This window comes from Stenella coeruleoalba (assembly GCF_951394435.1).
Source record: "Stenella coeruleoalba genome assembly, chromosome: 6".
Lineage (NCBI taxonomy): Eukaryota > Metazoa > Chordata > Mammalia > Artiodactyla > Delphinidae > Stenella > Stenella coeruleoalba.
The window spans coordinates 46,281,184-46,306,543 of record NC_137151.1 but is presented as its reverse complement, the minus strand read 5'-3'; the positions used below and the strand labels follow the sequence as shown (position 1 = coordinate 46,306,543).

At 33.8% G+C, this 25,360-nt stretch overlaps 1 protein-coding gene across 2 annotated transcripts in view; it reads right to left on the bottom strand.

Moving 5' to 3' along the window:
* The window catches only part of ACVR2A (activin A receptor type 2A), an 82,201-nt gene that overhangs the window by 21,473 nt on the left and 35,368 nt on the right, over window positions 1-25,360 (bottom strand). The window contains exons 1-4 of one of the 2 annotated variants that reach the window (XM_079924751.1): window positions 10,822-10,959; window positions 10,083-10,165; window positions 7,241-7,350; window positions 6,889-7,043 (exon numbers count right to left, since the gene is read on the bottom strand). In XM_079924751.1, coding sequence (XP_079780877.1) covers window positions 6,889-7,043; window positions 7,241-7,289 — 204 coding nt within the window. In that variant the 5' untranslated portion in view covers window positions 7,290-7,350; window positions 10,083-10,165; window positions 10,822-10,959. Of the gene's footprint in view, window positions 1-6,888; window positions 7,044-7,240; window positions 7,351-10,082; window positions 10,166-10,821; window positions 11,030-25,360 lie in introns of those variants that run through there. The other variant, XM_079924750.1, reaches the window with a different exon arrangement.

The following is a 25,360-nucleotide window of genomic DNA, read 5'->3' as shown; positions in this document are numbered from 1 at the left end:
TGGATAATTTATGATACTTCTCCCTACAATTAGTTTAGAAGTATATATAGAAGTAAGTTGTGGGACCTCCCTGGTGGCACAGTGGTTAAGAATCCACCTGCCAATGCAGGGGACATGGGTTCGATCCCTGGTCCAGGAAGATCCCACATGCCACGGAGCAACTAAGCCCGTGTGCCACAACTACTTGAGCCTGCACTCTACAGCCCACGAACCACAACTACTGAAGCCTATGTGCTCTAAGGCCTGTGTACCACAACTACTGAGCCTATGTGCTGAACTACTGAAGCCCGTGCACCTAGAGCCCATGCTCTAGGCAAGAGAAGCCACTGCAATGAGAAGCCCACGCAATGCAACAAAGAGTAGCCCCGCTTGCTGCAACTAGAGGAAGCCCACGTGAAGCAAAAAAGACAACACAGCCAAAAATAAATTAAAAAAAAAAATTTTTAAGTAAGTTGTAATTTAGGTTATCAGTACAAAAATAATGATACAAAGAGACATTTGTAGTAGCCCTGTACTATTTCTCAGGCATATATGGAAAAAAAAGAAAAAAAGGTGCTCAAGAGTTAGGCAGTAGAATTATACCACCACATTAAATATCCTAAAATAATACAATTAAAAACTATTTGTGAAGTGTAGGTTCTAGCTCTTAGCAGAAACCTAACACAAAATCTAAGCTAATAAAACATCAAATTTTGGTATTTTATGAGAATACATTAAAGCTCCACTAAATTTCACTTAAAAACATATCATACAATCAGAATGAGATAGATTCAAAGTACTAAGCTGAAAAGCTGTCGTCAATATACTGTTAAAAGAAAGCAACTGTAGAATAACATTTTATAGTTTACAAAAAAGAAAAAATATATATACTCAAATGAGATTAGAGAAAGATGTGAAAAGATACACATCAACCTGTTAAAACTGGTTATTTCAGGAGATTGATAAAGGAAAAAGAGGAAGAACAAATGATTCTCTCCTTTTCTTGGACATACTTCTTTCTGTATAATTTGCCTTGCTATATAACAAGCAAGCATTTGTAGTTAATTTTTAAATGGAAGAGAAAGTGAAAGAGAGAGATGTGTTCTTAAACTCCAGCCATTCAGCAATCAACCTATTTCAAGATGTGCTTCTACAGATGTAATATTTATTTTGTAAGTATAACTTAATACTAACATATTAAATATTCAATAAAACTCGGTAAACTTCTCCCTGCATCTTCTCCAAATAGGGAAGCAGCACACTCTCCTAAATTGACTTGGCTGAATAATGTTATGCTACTCCTTTAGTATCTTATTAATTTTAAATGGGTACATATATAAACTCATGTTCAACAGGAAAATACTACAAAGCATTGTCACAGATGGCTTGGTTTCTCAGTGGATAGTAATCTCACATACCGTGAAACGACAACCTATTATTACTTTAATATTAAGGTCAACAGCATTGTTTTGTATGCAGAACTCAATATTCCAAACATCTGAAAGCCTTTAGTCAGACCAAAATCTAGACAAAATGTCATGAAAATGTTATGTCAGGACTGAAGAGATTGATGTCATTTAAAAAGTATTAATGCTGCAATACTTTAGTGCTATTATATAGCCTTCAAAAATTAACAAGAAACTAACTTCATACCTTGTTAAAGGTAGGTAATTTCTAGCCCCTAAACTGCATTTTCTTATCAAGTGGTATTTTTTATCAGCACAAATATAGATTTTATAAGAAGGAAACTTAAGCTTACATATGGTTATGAAAGCAATGCAAACAGTTTCACTGAAACCACATTAACCACAATAAGACTTCTTAATAGAGTCAATGCATCAATTCCCTCATATTCATGACTCACTGGTACTAGAAAAACCAGTTTGCATTCAATTTACTTACTGGAGATTGTAAGAGCATCTACCTACATACAGAAAGACAGTTTCAGGACAGGCAAAAGAAAAGGTGACCCAGGTAATGCAAATTAAAAGGATGCTTCACACCTGTGATTACAGAAAGACTCGAATAATGGCATTCTCTTATAAAAACCTGAAATACTTCAACTTATTTTACCCCCAAGAAATAAAGTCCTAAAGCACATAAAATGTTTATTAAACAATTCCTGGGTATACTGCATTATCATCTTAATATAACACTAAATGAAACAATTCAGCAATTCATCACTTACAGAATGGTTATTACATACAAACACTGCATGAGATACAGTAGTGACTACAATACATACCTTGTCTTTAAGGAGCTTATAATAAAGTATGATAATGGAACATGCTCACAAATGGCCAGAACCTTTCTCAACCTAAGTTATTTCATCTGAGTCACAAAAGAGAGAAACTGACTTGAGCACTATTTTCTCAATTCTTTCAAGGATGGCACGTGACTAATACCATTATAGATACATATGATGGATGGCTTAGGGTGTAATGGAAGAAAAGAATCAAAAGGCAGACAAAGTATGGAAGATAACATGCCATGTTCCAAACTTTGTATTCTTGATGTTGGATCACTCAGAACCCTCAAAAATTTTTAAGCACGGAAGTAACATAATCAGACATGTAAAATGTTACTGTATAGCAATAGTATAAATGGAGAGAGAGAACTGGAAACAAGAAGACAAGCTATGAGACTACAGAAATAATCTCAGCCTCCAGCGTAATAATGTCCTGAAAACCACAGGATCAGAAGGATGAAAAGGTATTGGAGTTCATAAATAACAGGGCTAAGAATAGGAGAAGTTGCTGTCTCCAAGGCTTTCACCCAGGATGAGGGGAAGACAGTGATAACATGAAAAAGTGTTAGAAACATAGTAGTTACAGGTTATAAAGAAAGAAGAATGGCTTATTTCTTAAAAAAAAAAAAAAGCACAATTACGTTTTTCTATGTCTTTAACTATGATAGATGTATTTTAGAATATTTTTTATTTTAAAATAAATTAGAACCATAATTAAAGACCAGATTTTAAAGCATGTTTATTCCTGTATCACTTCAAAATACTAACAAAACCAGAAGAAACTTTAAACAACTTGATGTCTTAGAAATAAAGAATCCTACCATTTAAATGCCAGAACCAGCTTATTAAGAGATGTATGTAGGTATGTCTTAGTGCTCCAGAATACCCTGTAAGACTGATCGTTTACCCACAAAGAGAATAAAAGACTGAGATCAGACCAATGAATGAGCACAGTATATGTAATGTTAGCTTGTTCTGCTGAGAATCACTGTAAATTCTCTTCAAATATAGTTCTTATTGTAGGAATGATCCATCAATAAGCTATTACCAACCTTTAGCCAACGCTTTAAGAAAAAGTTTCCCTAAGAAAAGAGAATGACAAATTTTATGTCATTGTCTAAAAGTGAAGAAATTAGAAGGAAGATTGTTGCAGAAATGCACAACAAGAATGTAAGATCTTTTCCTAACTGGTCTTGAAATTAAACTTTGAATATGGGGACATGAATATGGGGTGAAATGCAGAAGACACCTTAAGACTTCAAATGTGTAGTATGTTTCCCCTACCGACTTCTCCTGTCCCTCAAAAAAGCCTTGAATAGCTAGGGCATTGGCACTATCAACTCAGAAGCACAAGAATCTTTACCTGCAACCCAATCAATGTTCATAAACCCTATTCTAAAATGTGTGCTAAAAAAATTTTAATGGAAAACAGATGACTTGTTTATTTCCCCTTCTGTCCTCTGTGAGACAATATGATCACGTTATTGCCCACTTTAGTAGTCAAACTACTCAACATCCCAAAATAGGAAAATAAATTCACTTATAGAATGATTTTGAAATGGCAGGGATGTTTACTGAATTATCTGAAACAGCAAAAGCGTCTGCTTTCTGAAAAAAAGAGAGGCAGAACAGCATAAGCAGTAAGAGCAAAGCTTTAGTGTCAGAGAGTCCTTGGTTCAGATTCCAGCTCTGATACTTGTGAGCTTTGCTATGTCTCAATTTCTTTATCTATAAAATGGGGATTATAACACTACATAAACAAACCTGTGAGGTAAAATCAGATCAGTCCTTTCCACACCTGGCTGGTCACCAGAACTGCCTGGAAAACTTATTAGAATCATAATATCCCAGGCCCCATTCCATACTTTCAGGGGCGTGGTCCAGGAATTTGTAATTCTTAACAAATTCCCAAGATGATCCTTACATACTGGTCACAACTTGGAAATCATGGGGAAATTTTTATGTATTTTTTGTATATTTTTTATATATATATTAATACATCTATGTAACTTACCAGTACTCTACTACACTGTAAATGTTCAATTAATGCTTGATACAATTATCAATCATTTTTTTGAAGCAGAAATAAAACTGAGTATTTTGTAACAAGATGGCCACTAAGTAATCTTGCAGAAGTAGTCTGCATAAACCGCTCACCAAAAATTAGACTTACAGCATGATTCTATACCGTTTCAAACAGTGAAAAATGACATATATGAAGTTCCACACTGATGACAATGCTCCTTTTCCACAACACAGTTTATGACAGAAGGAAAGCATAAAGTCAGGCATGTCTTAAATTTTTCATAACAAAGCCTGACCATTCCAGGTCATTCCTTCACAAAACTTTTTTAAGTTCATTCCTTATTTTTCAGCAATTCATACAATTCATGCAAATTCACTAGAGAACAACATAAACACTAAATAAATGTGTACAATAACATTAACCATTGCAACAAATATCTAAAACCCACAGAGATGGATACTCATTGAACATTCCTAGTCCTTATTTATGAATAATAATGCATCTTTCCTTTTTAAAAATCCAAACCCTTGAATTAGCATTTCTAAATAAAGTGGCCTCAAATATATGATATCCAGCCCTTTAAATAAAAATGTCCAACCACACTTTTTTACCAATATTTTATATAAATCAATGTTATCTATAGGATTACATTATTATTTTTAAAGTTCTATTAAGAAACTTAACAAATTTGTTTTTAAGTGTAGTTTCCAGTTTGTTTCTATCATATCACAAATCCAGGGCACATTTAGACACTTAAACACTCTTTCTTTTTTTTTCTTTTCTTTTCTTTTGTGTTAAATTCACAACAATTTAATCACTAATTAGAGACAATATAAGAAAACAAAACAAAAAAAAGTAGATCTCTATGAAGCAAACTGACTACTTTGCAAAATCATGTACAGGAAATAATCATTTTTGAAAATAGAATTATATAAGCCCAAGGCGGCATCGTTATTTATGTCATTACAATCTGCACAAATACATTTAAAATATTCTTTGCACAAATATTTGTTGTACCCACCATCAAAGAAAGTAAAATGGAGCTTCCTAAAACCCCCTATCGATATATTTTATGTGCCAAATTTAATTTCCATTTGTCCATAACTCTCCTTTTGAACCAGCATCACAGACTTCTGAATTGATATGATTACATTCAAATTGGAGGTTTAGAAGGAAGTTAGCTCCCACATTTATTTCTGCTGGTGATCCTAATAAAGGCAACTGCTCTTAGGTTACTGAAAGAGACAGTTTCACAAATCAATGCATGTCACCAACAGTAAATACTCATTCTGTTAAATGTAGATATTACATAAAAAACAGTTACCACCAACAGAAAGTAAAGTGTATTCTATGGACACTTTGGAGTAAACTACATATATTTATTAGGCACTAAATTTTTAAAATTTTAAAGTACTTCTTAAAGTGATTTTTAACAAATCTGCAAGTTATCTACTAATGTTAAAAGTTAAAATATTTCAGCTGTACAAAATAGTGTGTTTACCTAATTTACTAAATGAGGAGTTTTACCTTTGGGCTTATTTCTTCATATACACATCTTACAAAGATTACAGGCATCAATGATCTAATGCCAACAGATTGCTTCAAGCACTGAGAAAGGAATATGTTATGTAAATAAAGCTTAAAGTGAAGAAGTTGTTTTGGTCATTAAATTATAAGACTTTACCATTTTCTTCTACCAAGTTTTAACCATTAATCCTAGTGGTATTAGAGAAACAAAGTTAAACCAAGAGATCCAGAAGGCTGAGGTAATCTGATCTTAAGAGTCAAAAGAAACACAAAAGAAACACAAAAAGACATCTCAAGCAATTAAACCAAAAGTTATCATGTTTCCTCTGCCTGTAGAATAATAACTACTTATATTAAAAGTCCTTGTAAAGCACTGAATCAGCTCCAACTGTCCACATGACAGAGAGTGAGGAAAACTTCAAGAATTTATTCTGACTACCTACCCACCACACCTATATTTTCAGATATATTCGGTGTCAAGGGAGGGAGAATCAAGGGCATTAAAAAAGTTTTCAGACTTCAGTACACGCTTGATATGCTGCAAATAAAAATATATACACTTGGAACTACAAACAACACATGATGAGAACTGCTGCTCCTCTTCCCAGAACAAGAATTTTATAGATATATCCTCTTGATGCCTTTGTGAAACTTCTCTACCCCACATTCTTGGTTACCTTACTGGGTCCCTCACCATGGTTAAAAGGATTTTTTGGCAAGTAGTTTTGAAAAAGACACAAAAACTTAGGAGTGGAGGAGAAAATAGAAGGGAAAGAAAGAGCTATGATATCACTTCTCCATCATCAATTACTTCTTAAGAAAGACAGCAGAGTATATCCCACATTTTAAAGTACTATGATGACAGTAAAACTCTCCAAAGAAGAACAGGAATGGGAATACTCTTTATTCTACTCCACTTTAACCCTTAAACTTAGGACACAGCAAATTAATAAGTTTGCAAAATTAGCTATAGTTTCCATGACAATAAATATTCAAAAATTAACCCCAAAGGAAAATGATTTGTAACAATCTACTATGGTTTCACCACAGTAGTATTTCTTTAAAGTGTAAAATCTAAAACAACATAAAGTACAAGACAATAACTTACTTGAGTTGGAACAAGCACAGGAGGATAAGCCATCTTATGATGCCTGTACACCCAAAATGCACAAATGACAATCCCCGCAATTAGCATAAGTGGCACCAAAGAATAGAGCAAGATGTTGTAATAGGGTGGCTTTGGTGTAACTGGATTCGAAGTAGCTGTGGAAAAGAGGAGGAAGAAAACCACTCAGATTTGGTCGACAAAATTTCACAATAAATATTTATTATAGCATCAAATTTTAGGAGAAAAAATAAAGAGTAGGAGAAGATGGGAGTAAATTATTCCATCAACACAAACATGCTTTGTTTTCAGTCTACTAGTTGAACAGACATATGCATTTTCCCTGTGAACTTACGCTGTGTGACTTCCATCTCCGGAAAATAAGAAAACCTTTCATTACACATATTGCCCTCACAGCAACAAAAATATACTTCAGGGCTATCTTTTTTTTCTATACAATCAGTCCTATAAACAAAAAGAGGAGAAATAATTAAAATCAACATTATTACTCTGAATCTACAATAGGTGTTTTTCTAAAGTTCTCAGAGATAAAATAATGAATAAGTCATTTATAGTCAACTTTGAGATTTTTATTAATATTCAATAATCAATTCTTAAAAGTCAAAAATGTTCCTTGAATCCTATTATTAAATCTCATCAGAAAAATAAATCAACAGCTGATTTTATAACAATCACATTGGCTCCTTGAAACCACTTCTTTAATTTGGTTTTTAATGATCAATCTAAGGCAACCATCTTTTTAATTGTTTGTTTAATTAGTAGAAAAGCTTGAAGAGGAACATAAAGCCAATGAAGAAGAAATTTGGTCTAAGGGTACTTTTACTCACAGGAAATACAGCTTTCCCATTTTATGAATACAAAAACTGAACACTATATATAAAAAACTGTATGTGTACACATATAAATACATACCTATACGCCTATGTATACATATAAATACACAGGCACAAAATAATTCGTGTTCATATCTCGTGGCAGAACATATTTCAACATCAGAGACCTAAACCAGGCTTGGGAATTAAGCCATTTTTGCAGGAGATTTAAATTCCCTGAACACGATGAACAGGGTTAAGGATAAGCAACAAGAGCAATATGTAACAACAAACATACAGGCCCTAGTAACTCAAAAAACTGACTGGAGGTGGGCTCACTTAAGGGGTAGGGGGAGGCAGTCTTTTATATAGGACCTGAATTACTGAAAAGATAGGGATTTAGCATCTAGATTAAATCCTAATCAACCACTAAAAAATTAGCTATAGCTAGTTTTTAAAATCAGATATTTAAATATTGCTAATAACATCAGGTAGATTTAAAGACACATTACAAATAAACTGTGAACTTTTATAATGGCTGTTAGAATAACAAGGTTGAATTTAACTCTAAAGGGAAAAGCTCAAGAAATTTCAGGGAGAAGGCAATTTTAATAAAATTAAACTTTGAAATAAAATCTATACCAATGTCTATGTAGTAGAAAGTAAAAGACAAATGAAAGCTAAATTTCTAACAATTTATAAAGAAAAATTTACAAATTTAATATTTAGAATCATGAATCAAATCATAGGTTAACATGATTAAATACCTAGCCTAGTTAACTGAAGTAAATTATCAATACTTTTCGCCATTCAATTTCATTCTTTTTACCACTGTCTTTTCCTCCACACTTTGACATTTCTTGAATCTTCTTTTCCTTTCTCTTATTTATGTTACTACCTTTAATATTTGTTTTTTAATCAAATTCAGAACATAAAAGCAGAAATTCACATACTTTTAAATTGGCATTTAACCCCTAGAAACAAAGCTGATGTAGTAATTATCACTGTAAGAGCAGGCATTTGCACTGAACAACTCACTCACATTATCGAGCAAAGTATAATCTCCAGTAATACTGGTTTTAGGTGAGAAGCACAGTAGCATTTTACAATAAAAAGAACAGGGATCCCTGATTTCAACTAATTAATAAAGACAGTTTTGAATAAAGATGATCTCCAAACCTCATTTTTTCCCCAACTTCTTCCTCAATTTTTCTTTTTTTATAAATTGAGATATAATTTGCTATAACATTATATTAGTTTCAGGTGTACAACCTAGTGATTGGATATTTGCATATATTGTGAAATGATCACCACAGTAAGTCTAGTTAACATCTCATCACCACAGTTACAAATTTTTTTTCTTGTGAATTGAACTTTTAAGATTTACTTAAAAGTTGCTAAGTTCCTTAGCAACTTTCAAATATACAATACAGTATTATTAACTATAGTCACCATTACATCACATCCCCCATTATATCCCCAGGACCTATTTGTTTTATAACTGAAAATTCAAACCCTTTTGACTCCCTTCAACCATATGCCCACCCCTCACCCCTGGCCTCTGGCAACCACCAATGGTTCTCTCTATATATGGGTTCTTTTCTTTTTTTTCTTTTTCTTTTTTTTAAAGATTCCACATACTAGTGAGATCATATGGTATTTGTCTTTCTCTGTCTGATTTATTTCACTTAGCATAATGCCCTCAAGGTCATCAGTGTTGTCGCAAATGGCAAGATGTTCTTCTTTTTTATGGCTGAAAAATAGTTCATTGTATACATAGACCATATTTTCTTTACCCATTCAACCACTGACAGACACTTAGGTTGTTTCCACATCTTGGATATTGTAAATAATGCTGCAATAAACATGGAGGTGCATATATCTTTTCAAGTTAGTGTTTTCGTTTCCTTTGGATATATACCCAAAAGTGGAACTGCTATAACACTGCTATTTTTAATTTTCTGAGGAACATCTATACTGTTTCCCTAGTGGCTCTACTTACTCTTTCATAACAGCAAATATCACTTAATTATCACCTCTGTTAAGAAAGAAGCTAATAATCAGAAATACAGCTAAAATGTATAATTACAGAGTAATAATCCCCAGAAAATTCAAATATGTAGAAGTATATCCTAAATACTAAATATATACCTAAATGACCATTTTAATTTTCACCAAAAGTGGAGCTAATTCAATTTTCATGAGTTTATTCAACACATTTTACTACTAATCACATATGTCCAATCAACCACAGATTCGTGGTAATCTATTAAAGCCCCTGAAAGTGGATCAGGATGTAGCTAGAGTTCCGTGAGTGTATTAGTTATTTGGCTCCAAAAAGTCTGGTTATCTAGGATTCTGTACCTTCTGCAGTCATCAGCACCCACCCTCAGTGAAAATCCTGTGGCCCAGGCAGTTTAAGTGATCGGCCAAACATCTAGGGACACCTTGCAGAAAGATCACAGGCAGTCAATGACATATCCACTATATTTTATTTCCAACAGAATAAAACAATTTAAACAAGATTTTTTAAATAAAATGTAGCTTTCTATGAGAATTGTGTTAGTTCTGATGTAATTCTGAATGTCAAGTTAAAATGTCTCTTGGGATAAAGAACAAAGGCCTACTCTGCAAGGAAATGTAGTGAGATCAATTTCTTCCAGATACATAAAGAGGGAACTAAAAGGAAATTAAATACTATGATTAAGCTTTATTCTCCTTCAGGATAGATTTTCAACAGATATAGTCTCTCTTAAAGCAATTTTAAAAATCCTTTTTCCTTAAAATTGGTGTTTAAAAAAAACCTATAACCCTACAACATAAGGAAAGAAATGTTTCTTATCTAAAGTTCTCACTACTTGATAGATTATTCAAAGTATATTAAAGATAAAACATAAACATGCTATATTTATTTTTTTACTTTAAAATATATATCTTGTCATTACAACATGTTATAATGGTCTTCATAATCCCATCTTAAAAAAGAAACATTTAAGTGAAAATCCATGCATTGATCTTTCTCCTTTTAAAAAAATGGGGGGAGGGAAATGGAGGAAATGAAAATTATTCAACACTATCATAAAAAAATAAAATGTGTTCTTACCTGTCATAGCAGTTGATATCATCCAGCCAACAACCTTGCTTCACTATTTCAATGGAACCAGAAATATTCTTCCAGGTAGCAAAACAATGCCGCCGTTTGTCTTTGTCACCATAACAGGATTCAACACCAGTTCGATTGGTTCTATCTCTTTCCCAATTAGCATTATAGAAAATACACTCCTGAGTTTCTGATCTACCAAGTATAGCACCTATAAGATAATAAGACGACAACTTTTAATATAACTGTATTTGTTCCTAAACAGATCGTCTCGTCTCCCAGTATATGAAACTTCAAATCTTCCTGAAATGTCAATAATTTACTGCCTTACTAGTGTTATAACATTGGGTTCAGGTTTCCAGGTCAATCTCTGTACTTTAAGTATAATAAACATAATAATAAAAAGCAACCACATATATCACAAGGTTTCTCTGTAAAAGGCCAGTTTCACTTAGGAATGTCCTTGATGGAAAGCAGTACAATTGTTAATTTTTTAAAAATCTTGACCCTTGAGTAGACTTCTTCTCAATATTCTGTGTGACAAAATGGGAACTAACCAAAAGCACTGCTGCTACACACTGAAGTACAATGATTGCCTCCAAAAAAGCCCTTGCATGATTGAGTTGTGAACTAAACCAACCAAGGCTATTCAGACAAGTATTTGGCAGAAATGTTCCCAAAATGAACCAAGTAAACCTGTTATTTCAAGAAAAACACCTGACAGTATGCACTGCCAATAATAAAATATGAGTTTTCAAGCAAAAATAAGAATTTTGGAAAATTTGTATTTACCACCACAATTAGCCTGACACCTTCCCAATACTTCTGATGAGTGGTGATATTAACAAATGTGACTTTTAAATACAGAATAATGAGATGTGCCAATATTCAGAAAGTCTATATAATTCAGAGAATCAATATTTTCCAAGTGAATTATGTATGACGTTTGAAAAACACTCATGGGCAAAAAATCCATACAAAGTTCAAGACAGCCAAGTAGATTTTAACGTTACAGAGGACAAAAAGTTCATTAGCGGTTTCAGATTCCACACTGTAACTAACTTTTAAGAAACTATCTCTTGGGCTTCCCTGGTGGCGCAGTGGTTGAGGGTCCGCCTGCCGATGCAGGGGACGCGGGTTCGTGCCCCGGTCCGGGAGGATCCCACGTGCCGCGGAGCGGCTGGGCCCGTGAGCCATGGCCGCTGGGCCTGCGCGTCCGGAGCCTGTGCTCCGCAGCGGGAGGGGCCACAGCAGTGAGAGGCCCGTGTACCGCAAAACAAAAACAAAAACAAAAACAAAAACAAAAAAAAAAGAAACTATCTCTTGTCTTACATGGAAAAGCAAGGGAACTGGAATACCCAAAATAATTCTGAAAAAGATGTACAAAACAATTCATACTGTTTGTTTTTTCGTTGGCCGCACTGCGTGGCTTGTGAGAGATCTTAGTTCCCCACTCAGGCATTGAACCTGGGCCATGGCAATGAAAGCGCCTAGTCCTAACCACTGGACCACCAGGGAACTCCCCATATTACTTGTTTTTAAGAGTTTTACTAAAGCTTCGGCAATCAAGACAGTGTGGTCTTAGTGAAAAGACAGACACACGAACCTACAGGACAGGACAGAGAATCCAGAAATAGACCCATACACATACAGTCAATTGATACATAGCAAAGGTACCAATGCATTTAGCAGAGAAAGTCAACAACTGACGCTGGAACAATTGAACATCTATATGCAAAACAAAGAACCTCACCTCATATCAACTCATAGCTCATGCTATATACAAATTAACTCTAAACAGATCACAAACTCAAAATAAAACCTAAAACTATAAAATTTCTAGAAAAAATGAAAAATATGGTGACCCTAAATTATGAAAGATTTCTTAGAACACAAAACACATGAGCTACAAAAGAAAAAAACTGGTAAGTTGAACTTCCTTAAAATTGAAACTTCTCTTTGAAAGTTAAGGAAAAAAATTCAGACTGGGAGCAAATACTTGCAAAGTATATACCTTAAAAATAACTGATATTCAGAAAATATAAAGACCTCTCACAACTCAACAATATGAAAACATACTACCCAATTTCTAAAAACTGAACAAGAGATTAAAAGACATGCTTTATCAAAGAGATATGAACGGGAAATACTACATAAAAAGATATTCAATATCACTAATAATGCACAATTATCTTAAAAAAGGATTAAAATATTCCTCACTTTTCTAACTATATATCTGTGTATGGCCAAATTTCCTTCATATCAAAACAACACAACAGATTGTTGTATCACGAACTGAGTGGAAAAAACAGATATAAGAATCCAGTTGTCTTCTACTAAAACAATTATAAAGAGATCTGTAACAATTTCACTAATTTTTTTGTTGTCTTGGAAAATATTTTTCATAAAAACCTATTCTTTTGTTAACATATAATGGATTTATTGTCACTTCTAAATAACTTTTTTTAAAATTTTCTGCCTTAATTTCTAATATGATGAATACTTACAGATACAAACCACATAAAAACTCTTTGGGGTAAGTCTAAAGAAGTCCGAGACCAAAAAGTTTGAGAACTGCTGCTCTACAGTGCTCTAGCACAGAGATATAATTATAAGCTGATAAAATCTGTGGCAGTAATGGTGCTGTGGACTCCTCAACTACGGAAGAAATAATAGTGTGAGCGGACATGTAAACTATGGCTGGTAACTCTATGTCCATTGTATTTTATAAAAGAAGGGCTGCTACTACTATTCATCTGTATATAAACAGCAGCCATTTTATAAATTATTCCTTTTCAGAAACCTGTTGAAAATAACAGCAAATTAAGTTTCCTCCTTTACTAAATAACCACAAAGAAATCATACTCTGCCCACGTTATCTCAAAACAGGGGATGGCAAACTTTTTCTGTAAAGGGCCAGAGAGTAAATATTTTAGCTTTTGCAGGCCATATGGCCTCTTTCACAACTACTCAATTCTGCCATTGTAGCGCAAAAGCATCCAGAGGACAGTAAATGAATGAGCATTGTTACATTCGAATAAAACTTTATTTACAGTGAAAATTAAATTTCATGTAATTTTTACATGTCACAAAATACTATTCTTTTTTTGATTTTTTTGTCCAACCATTTAAAAATGTAAATATCATTCTTAGTTCACAGGCTGGATTTGGCCCACAGGCTGTGTGGTCAGCTACCTCTTCTTTTTTTAAAGATTTTTTTTTTTTTTTGATGTGGACCATTTTTAAAGTCTTTATTGAATTTGTTACAATATTGCTTCTGTTTTAAGTTTTGGTTTTTTGGCAGCGAGGCATGTGGGATCTTAGCTCCCCGACCAGGGATCGAACCCACACTCCCTGCATTGGAAAGTGAAGTCTTAACCACTGGACTGCCAGGGAAGTCCTGGTCAGCTACCTCTTGAAACAACACCCTAATTTCCACAGTCTAGCTAACCTGCCTTTCGTTTGTTTTGTTTGTTGGGGAGGAGTCTTCTGTGAACTATCACTTGTGTAATTCATGTTAAAAACCACTATTAATTATTTTTAATTTCCAAAAGAAGACTCCATTGAAGCATAGGAACAACACTTGAACTAAATAAAACTGACCTCCCAAAAAAGAACATTGCCTATAAAAAAATGCCAAATAGGTTTTATCTTTGGCGTCAATTCCAATCAATTAAGAGTGGCTGCCAGGAGCCATGTACTGAGAAAGATTTTGAGGTAAAGGGTTTTGAAATTAGTATAGAAGGAGGCGGGAAAACATCAGTATCTTTTCTTTGCCACCTCTGGTCTTGAAAAAAGATAAACAAATGACTATTTTCTTTATTTCTTTTAATACTTCTTTATATATATATATATATTTTTTTTTTCTCTTTTTTGTGGTACGCGGGCTTCTCACTGTTGTGGCCTCTCCCGTTGTGGAGCACAGGCTCCGGACGCGCAGGCTCAGCAGCCATGGCTCACGGGCCCAGCCGCTCCGCGGCATGTGGGATCTTCCCGAACCAGGGCACGAACCTGTGTCCCCTGCATCGGCAGGCGGACTCTCAACCACTGCGCCACCAGGGAAGCCCTACTTCTTAATATTTAATGGTAAGTTAAGATTTCAGATGATTTTCTAGATCTAGACTATCACTTGATTGATATTATCCATAGATAGAAAGAAAACTGCTTAATGGGGAAAACTGACAATCTTGCCACCCCCCCTCCTCAAGCTGATTGGGTAATTAGTCTCTATCCATCACGTCTCCAACTGACCACTAAATATAATAACATGATAATTATAAAAATAAACCAAGTTATATGTATTTTTATGTTAAGCTCACAGTGACTTTAAAGGTGTAGTTCTAAAAAGGATGACAAAAGTTACCTATATTTGCTAGTCTTTAAGAGCATCTCCCAATTTAAAATTTTCTGAAACTTTAAATTTCTACCATAGGTTTATTCTATCAAGGTAATTCCAAATAGTTAATATGACTTTCAAAAGAAATAAATGAACATAAAAGGTCTGTGTGCAGAGTTTATTATAATGGTTCTTAACAAATGATGGGCATCAGAATCCCCTATGTGTTTTCTTGAATTCATGTTTGAGTGCCATTTTGTATGCCCCAGGAATGAGTAGTTGAAAAGTACGTGGGGGGAAGCAGGAAAATATATAGATGTATAGATATTGTACGTATGTTTTCTTTTCTCCTTTTGGCAAAGACCCACTGGTGATCTAATGTTCCTCCCCAGTGAAGTACCACTGGCTTAGTAGACTGTGACCTGAACTTGGAATTCAGTTTACAAACTGTGACCTTGAACAAGTTACCAAACCTTTCACAGCTTTGTTTCCATATTTGATTCAATTTCCCTAATAAATCCATAATTATTATGGATAATTCCATAGTTTCATAACTCACACTCAGGCAAATTATAGCAAATCAGTAAGTCTAGTCACAGAATTTAGTATCAGAATTATTTTAGATAATAGTTCTATTACTAAAGTACTGCTTATACATAATGACTCATACTGACCATTTCATTTTTCCTACCATTTAAGAAAGAAAAAAAAAGAAATACACAGGACCTGAAATTTGTTAGAACGTTTGGCCATAAAGTAGGCCTGTAAAAGTCATACTCAAAATCTGAAATACGCCTCCCATGAGGAAAAAGTAAATTTTACCTACTGCAACTGCATCTGAGGACAATTAGGGTTTTGTTTTTTGAAAGCATGAAGTATTAAAATAATACACCAACACTAATTTTACACAATCTCTTCCAGAAAAAGATGAAGAGGGACTACTTAACTAATTTTCTGAAGCCAGTATTACCTTGATACAAAAACCAAAGACAGAACAAAAAAGAAGAGGGGTAATACAGACCAGTATCTCTCACTAACTTAGATGTAAAAGTTCTCAAGAAAATTTTAGCAAACAAAATCCAAAACTGTATTTTTTTTAAAGTAATACATCACAACCAAGTACAATCTATTCCAGGCATGTAAGGTTGGTTTGATATTCAAAAATCAGTAAATGCAATCTGCCAAATAAACAGGCTAAAAGAGAAAAATCATATGGTCTATCAGTGTAACAGGAATAGATAGAAACTCCCCCAAAGTCACAAACAGCACCTACAAAAAAACCTACAGCCAACATCATACTTAATGGTGAAAGACTGAATGCTTTCCCTCTAATATTAGAAACAAGGCAATAATGTCTACTCCCACCACTTTTATTTAACACTGTACTGAAAGTTTTAGCTCTTGCAATAAGGCAAGAATAAGAAATTAAAGGCATACCGATTGGAAAAGAAGATATAAAACTGTTTCTATTTGCAGATGAAATGACTGTCTATTTAGGAAATTCCAAGGAATCTTCAAACAAAAAAAATGCTAGAACTAGTGAGTGAGTTCCGTAAGATCACAGAATACAAATCAACACACAAAAATCAACTGTGTTTCTTTATACTGACAATGAACAAGTGGAACTGAAATTAAAAATTAAAAGTACCAGTTACAATTGCTCCTAAGAAAATAAAATACATATAGTCTAATAAAACATATATAGGATTTTATGATGAAAAGTTATAAAATGTTGAAAGAAATCAAAGAAGACCTAAACACTTGGAGAGACATACTGTACTCATGGATTGGAAGAGTCAACATAATAAAGATGTCAATTTTCCCTAAACTGATATATAGGATTAATCCAATTCACATCAAAATCTCAGCAAATTTCTTTGTAGACACCTAAAAGAGCTTACTAATGTGTTGAAAAAGAATAATAAAGGGACAAATCACTCTTCTTGGTGTTAAGGCTTACCATATAGTTGCAGTAGCATGACAGTGTGGTACTGGTGGAGACAAAGACACAAAGAGCAGTGGAACAGATAGAGAACCCAGAAACAGACCCATACGAATATGCCCAATTAATTTTTAACAAATGAGCAAAAGAATTTTAAAGGAGGAGAGATAGCCTTTTCAATAAATGGTACTGGAACAGTGGACATGGTTCACGCAAATATTTCTTAAATGCTCTCCCCTTTGCAATCTAGCTAACAGTTTCTGAAAGCCCAGCTCTTGCAAAAAGCCTCCCAGGCTAAATCTCACATATGTGACAATTTTCAAGTTTTCTCATCAGAACTCCTCCTTCCCACAAAATGCACACTACTTGCAATCCAATATAAAATATTTTATATTTATTCATTGTTTTTAGTTAGTTGTCTATATAAGTCCTTTCATACATCAGAATGCTATTGGATCTAAGACTGTCTTACTTGCCCTCCAAACATAAACAGTACTTAATGAATGATTAAAATGTAAAAATGTGATGTGACAACTGAATTTTAAAAATCCACCAACTAGGGCTTCCCTGGTGGCGCAGTGGTTGAAAGTCCGCCTGCCGATGCAGGGGACACGGGTTCGTGCCCCGGTCCGGGAAGATCCCACATGCCGCGGAGCAGCTGGGCCCATGAGCCATGGCTGCTAAGCCTGTGCGTCCGGAGCCTGTGCTCCGCAACGGGAGAGGCCACAACAGTGAGAGGCCTGTATACAGCAAAAAAAAAAAAAAAAATCCACCAACTACTACTGCACCCCCATCTCCTTTGAAACAGATAGATGGAATTAAAGAGTCTTTTACAATTAAGAATTGTATTAATTTCTTATCTGATTAAGATGACACTGTTTTTCACGGTCCTGTGACCAGCCTCATCCTATCACAATTTTCCTACGGTATGCAACCAACATTAAACAGAAAGAAAAGAACTGTTTTGACAACTTACAAATCTGAGGCTCACTTCTGGAAAAGTATTTTAATGCTGTCTGAAACTATCAACAAGTCATTGAGAACACAGTATAAACAGGTTACTACTGAATGCCTTCCCTAACCTTGTGCCTCCCAAAGGCAACTTAGTCTGCTAGGAAGGGTTAATGAAGTTGCAAAAATAATGAAAAGCAATTCTTGTTTTCCCTTCACATGTCACTGCTTCCCACCACTCTAGGGGTAGAACACATGTCCAAAGAGAATCAGCTATGGAAGGCAGATCAAACTGAATGATGCTTTTAATCAAAAACACTTTATAGTACAAATAAAATAAAATAAAATTGTATCAAAACATTGATACAACCCTCATGCAACCCTCAATACGACAGATACCCTAATTTTCCCCAATGAGGAGATATTTTAAAACTCTTTTGACCAACTTGAAATATACAAACCTTTCTATATTTGTATGAAAAGCCTAATGTATACTTATTTTAACTCATTAATTTAGTTTTATGAATGTTTTAAAATCATGAAGCACAAAACTTTTAAAAACAATTTTATTCAAACTTCACATACGTCTTTCAACAAGTGTCATCTCATTACCTTCTTTTTGAGTCATTTAAAAGTAACAAAACTTGAATTATCTTCATTTCTGTTTAAGTTGTTTGAGAAACAGTACTTTTTGAAGTCATATAGAATATTGTCACTGGAAATGTTTCTCCAAGCCACAAACTTCCACTCCCATAATACTAAGACACTGTTTTTTTCCCATTGTTCTATAGGTATATATTGTGATGTTCATAAAGTACTTACAATATTGCTCTTAAAAGTGAGATTTTAAAGGCTTTTTTTTTTACAACCTTTGTGAATAGTTTACAACAAATTATGACAGTTAAACAACCCTCCCAAGAATAATTTCTTATCTGTTTGAACTCTTTATTCCCCTTTTCCCTCAGGAAACTTCCACAAAAATTCAAAACTAGCACTGACTGGCACCATTTCAAGCCTGTCTTCTACAAACATTATTCTTCTATTCAAAATAAAATTATTGAGCAAGAGCCTCAAAATATTAAAAACTTTGCAAAGTCTCAAATATAAAATGACTTTTTCTGGGAATAATCTTTGAAGAAAACTTTGCTTTTATGTTGAACATACACAGATGAAAAAAATTGATCATATGCCTGTACTGTAAAACACCAAGATAAGGGCTATAAATAAATGCAGTAGGACTTTGGAGATGATAACCTGGACCTCCACTAGACTATGAGCTTCCAGAACAAGCCCTACTATCATTGCTGTATCAGCAGTACCTGGCACAGTACAGGCACTCAATAAACATGCACTAAATCAATCAATTAACAAGGAAATGAAAAAAGAAGGTTTTATGGAGGAAAGGGGACTAAAGCAGGACTATTAAGGAAAGAGACAGAACTGAGCTAAACAGAGACAGAGAAGATCATGATCAAATAAACAGGGCTGTGGTTAATCAGTGTTTGACAAGATTGCTTTCACTAAACATGAACGTTCCATATTCTTCAGTATTGGGTATAATCAAGGCAGATGTGCAAGACATCAAAAGTTAAGAATAGAAGTTATATTTTTAAGATTAACCTGAAAATCAGTAAACTGTGTTGGAATGGAAGGAAACTCAGCAAGCCATACTAACTACCCAATAAAAACCAGGAGTCTGTAATATCCATGCTTATCAGATGGCCACAGGTATCAAAAGGACAAGCAAATTAGGATATGGAGATCAAGTTTTTGCTTTATACAGTCTCCTATTTGGTCTAAGTGTAAGAAAGTAAGATATAAGTGACCTGAGTTAGGTATCTGGCTGTTGATAAATGTTTAGCTTACATCATCTTACAAAATAAAGCTTTATTCTATATATATTTACCCTATGTTTCCCTTTTTTGCTAACTCTCTTTCTGATGTTATGTTCTTACTGTCATGAAAGGTATGTATTGTCCGGGATAAGCAAGGTATCTTCAAAGATAAGGCACAACAGAAAAGTGGTTTTGCCTATAGCCACAAAATGTGTGGGCTACCTATAAATGCCCAGATCTCAAGACTGAAATAATTCTATGCAGTTCTCTGGCACTCATTCAAAATACAAATTACATCAAAACAGGTACAAGCAGATACAAGTATTACCTAGACCATATAAAACAGGTTTCTGATATTAGATGTTCATTTTGGGGGGAACAGGGAGATCACGTTGACTGCAGCTAGAGGCCAATACTCCCATCAGAATAAATGGACTATTTTTTCAATTGCACAAAAGCCAAAACTGGGCATAAACTTAGAAGAATAAGAGATAAAGGTAAATTCTCAGAACAGACATCCTAAGATAGATTAAGGAACCCCCCTCACACACACACACACACACACAAAGTAGTTTCTACTAAAAACAACCTAAAAGTCTCAATTACTCTGAAAAGGCACTAGGTATATTAAGGGGTTTTAGTGCTTCATTTACTTGGGAAAATGCAGGTTTTCTTTTAGGAAATCATCAAACTCTGATGTAAAAACGGATCACTTCAGCTGCTATGAAAGTAATGTGAAATATTACCCTTGAGGAACCAGCAGTATTAAGAGTGAGAAACTTAACAAAACAAAACAAAACAAAACAACTCATCACAAAGTTTTCATCAAAGTAACATCTGGCAACTTAAAACGAGAAACTGAAGAAAATCAGCAATACTTATTAGAGAAGTTTTAAATAGCAGTACACTTCTATTAAAGGACAAGAATACAAACTGAAAACTCACTATATTAAATAACAGCTATATCACAACTAGCCTTATTTTAAAAATCACCAATGGCCTTCATATTTATAACTAAGATGCTCAGTACTTAGAAGAGAAGAATCTAAAATTCTTGTTTATTACTTCTATGTGTTGTGTAATTTCTTTAAAACTCATTTAAATAATTTGTTTTTATGCATCTATAAACACATCAAAGGTCTTCTGGTATCCTTTCTTTTCTATATTAATAAACATCACAGAAGTCACCTTCCCTATTTGGCTGCCCTGGGCTGTTTTTAAGTATTAGGAAAAAAAGTAAAGTCCACAATGTCCCAAACGACTTCTGATAAACAAGTTAGAAATATGAGGAAGGAGAACAAATTTTCAAATAAAATTTCTGGATGGCAATGCAACATTTTAGGACCTGTCAATCTAATTTTTATTTTTATTTTTTTAAACTAAGCACCTTCCTACCACCAAACAATCACTTCCAAAGGAAAACACAAACACTTTCTGGCAATTTTCCCAGAAATTTTTTTTGCCTTGCCTGTTATACTCAGTACTATCAGTCTGACAAAACAGTTCAAGATTCTGTCCACCTAGCTAAAGTAATATAAACTAAAAACAGAACTTATGTTGTATAAAATAAAAATATAAACACTGTACGTTGTAACACTAGACACAGTGTGTGCATACGTGGGTGTGAGAAGGAGAATGAAAGCAGATGTCAACATTTAACCACTGGTTATCTAAGGACTCCTAATGTTAATTCCTGACAAATTACTAAGATAACCGCCTAAAATGTATTTTAACACTGTTAACTCATAAGTGACTGATTTTCCTCATATAGGTCCAAAATAAGTATATGTCTACTTTTATACAGACCAGGGTTTGAAGAAAACATAAATTTCTCAAACCTCTCTCTTAAAAAGCCTTAACAAAATTTTAGAGGCCCAAAGAGAACACCAAATTTGAAATAGAATTTCCTTTTATAAAAGAGGCAAGCAAAACCTCTGTAAATAAAGCCCTTACAAATTTTAGTTTTTAATTCACTTAATTGTAGATCTAGTTCAATACAAAGAGGTTTAATAAGAGTTACCAGATCATGAAATGAAAAAAGGCAAAATATCAACTCTTAATTTGGAAATAGTTCTCAAACAACTGAGAACACAGTTTGATTATATTTAGTAAGTTTCTAAAAACACATATATTTACCAGGTTCACTCTTAAGAAGCTACTGATCTCTTAGCTCTTAAAAAATTAAAATACTCAGTTAATTTTCTATGATATTTCTATAACTATTACCCCACCTTCCAAAAATGAAAGATTCATTTGCTACTTAATTCATAAGAGAAAAGGGAAAGCCCTTAAGACTAATAACCCTTTTAAAAAAATCCCTAAATCACAACAATACAAAACATGCACCCTTCCTCTAAAACCCAGAGAAAACTAAGCAAAAATTTCAGGTAAACATTCTAAATCAAATGAATATTTGATTCTAGGTTACAGTTACTGGCCTCTTGTGTAAAATTTGTAAAAGCTGTATTTGTAAAAGTCATGTTTGCCCATTTTAAAGATAAACACATCCATCTAATACCTTTCATCCATCTCTACCTTTCTGTGGAGCAAAATTTTTAAAGAACCTCATTTTTTAAACTCTTCTTTAAGCACAGAAGATGCTCTACCCCTGGCTTGTTCAATAAAAGATGCTAACTTAATCTGTGCTGAATTACTAAACACTAAATAACAAAAGACATCCATTATAAAGTTCTCCCCCAAAAGAAAGAAAAATTTCTTTAAAAGTAACATCTTTACACCTTTAAACGTAACCGTTCTCATTCTCTTAAGGAATGACTTGACATCTTTTTAGGCAGAAATATACTTTAAGTTGGTATATTTTGTTGGTAGCCTGGAATAAAAACATTGATTTTATCATCAACCGCCAAAGAATTTCATTTTCCTGAATACATAAAGTTTATATAGAATAATAGGAAACAGGAAAAGAGCAAACCACAAAACTCCAAATTTGTGATTCAACTGACTAGAACCTGGGAACACATTTAAGATTACTTTTCTAGGACAGTCCAAGAAAACCTGGCAACTTTCCAGACCTCGACCTCCCTGTGCCTTTTTAATAATTAAAGGGGGGGGCGGGTAATGGTTGTATGAAAAGACCTGCTTTCTTCTAATTTTAACCAATATAAGTAGGCTTCTTATAACATTATGAGGGAGAGATTTCTACAAACAAAGAACAAGAAAAACAGAAGCCCAATGTTTTCCCCCTCACAAATTAGAAAATTCCACCCTTCTACCCCTCTGCCCCTTGGCGGGACACTTTTAAAGTCTACTTTGGTGACACACTACATGAAATCTTAAGAGGACATTATGTCTTTCACACAGGTAAAGCATCTTCCACATTCAACAAATATATAGTGCTGGTAAGGCATTTTGATATTTAAGTACTAAACAAAATAGTAAAAAAAAAATATTTTCAAAATTTGAGATATCTTTAACCTCAACCTGGGAAAAAGAAAAAAATGAGTCCTAATTTTCAAAACAAGACACTAGAAGTAGAAAGCAGGAGAGAAACTTACAAATCTTTAGATATTTCTGAACTTCAATTAAGGCTTATTCTAATTCCTCCTGTAAGGTAAAAATGGGAAGGCACAAACGATAAATAAATGATCAGAAGGTCACAAAGACTAGGGAATTTCAAGTATGCTTCTTTAGCAATGTATTTTATTTAAAGGAAAAAACTCATGTTATTGCCTCTAAAAAAGTAGGATTTTGTGTTGGAACTGAATTTGGAAGATAAAAAGATGACTAAAAAAATATAAAATTTGAATGAGATATCCTGACAGCATACAAAAGAGCTCACTAGTCATCACTGCTTGGTATTACAGAACTGCCATACCACCAACTCCTTATTAGTAGACAGGTAGTACAGACACCTTAGAAAGCAAATAAACCCTCTATACAGGCCTTCATACTAGCTATAAAGAAACCATACTTTCATACTAGCACCCTTAAATGAATAAAACAATAAAATAATGTTACCTAGCTTGTCAAATGAAAATTTATAGATAACTGACATCAAAAAAAAAAAAGAGCAAAATAATTTGGTCATAAGAAATCAAATTGTAAAAAAATCTTAGCTAGTTTTTGAAGGCGGTGAGTGTCAGCGGAGTAAGAAGGCTATACTGCAAGTTATACTGCAAGTCACCAATCTCTCTCCCTGGGCTAGGGCAATAGCCTCCCTAACTGATTTCCCAGGTTCCACTTTTATCCTATTCAAACAAAATCAAGTCACTCCCCCACTTTAAAGCTATTCAATGGCTTTCCACTACCCTTGGCCTTAAAATAAAATTTGAACAAATCCTATAAGGCCTTCCACAGTTTGGCCTCTGCCCAGCCTTAATTCACACCAGACAAGCGAAGTTCTTTCTTGGAACATCAAACTCCTTCAGGCCTTGATACATTCTTTCTACCACCGCCTCCCCATCCCTAACCCCTTTTAATGGGTGAGATACTGGAGTGGAGTAAGCATTGAAAAAATGCTTGGAAAAGTTTAATAAGAGTTACCAGATCATGAAACGAAAAAAGGCAAAATATCAACTCTTAATTTGGAAATAGTTCTCAAACAACTGAGAACACAGTTTGATTATATTTAGTAAGTTTTTAAAAACACGTATATTTACCAGCTTCACTCTTAAGAAACTACTGATCTCTTAGCTCTTAAAAAATTAAAATACTCAGTTAATTTTCTATGATATTTCTATAACTATTACCCCACCCTCCAAAAATGAAAGATTCATTTGCTACTTAATTCATAAGAGAAAAGGGGAAAGCCCTTAAAACTAATAACCCTTTTAAAAAAATCCCTAAATCACAACAATACAAAACATGCACCCTTCCTCTAAAACCCAGAGAAAACTAAGCAAAAATTTCAGGTAAACGTTCTAAATCAAATGAATATTTGATTCTAGGTTACAGTTACTGGCCTCTTGTGTAAAACCTGTAAAAGCTATATTTGTAAAAGTCATGTTTGCCCATTTTAAAGATAAACACATCCATATAATACCTTTCAACAGCTACCAAGGTTGTTTTAGATGTTGGCTTGTCTGAATCTTATAAAAGAGTAGCAGGAATAGTAAAAGCCAGATTAACACACTCATTCTTATTTAATATTACAAAGTATATTCTATCTAAATCTTTCATGTTTACAATTTTAAAACATTTCCTTCAAATCTCTTCTAAACTTGAAGAAAACATTTTTTTTCTTGAACACTTTAATAGACTTGCTATATTAATACTGCCCAGATCTAACAATTTTGTTCTATGTTACTTACCACAAAAGAATTATTAATAGTATCTCAATAAAATTTTCCCTCCACAATTTAATGGAACAAAATATATATACTACAGGCAATAATTTTTACTATAAGTATTCATACTTCTCTGTACAGGCATACCTCGGGGTTCGGGTTCCAGATAACTGCAACAAAGTGACTATCGCAATAAACCAAGTCGCACAAATTTTTTGGCTTCCCAGTGCAT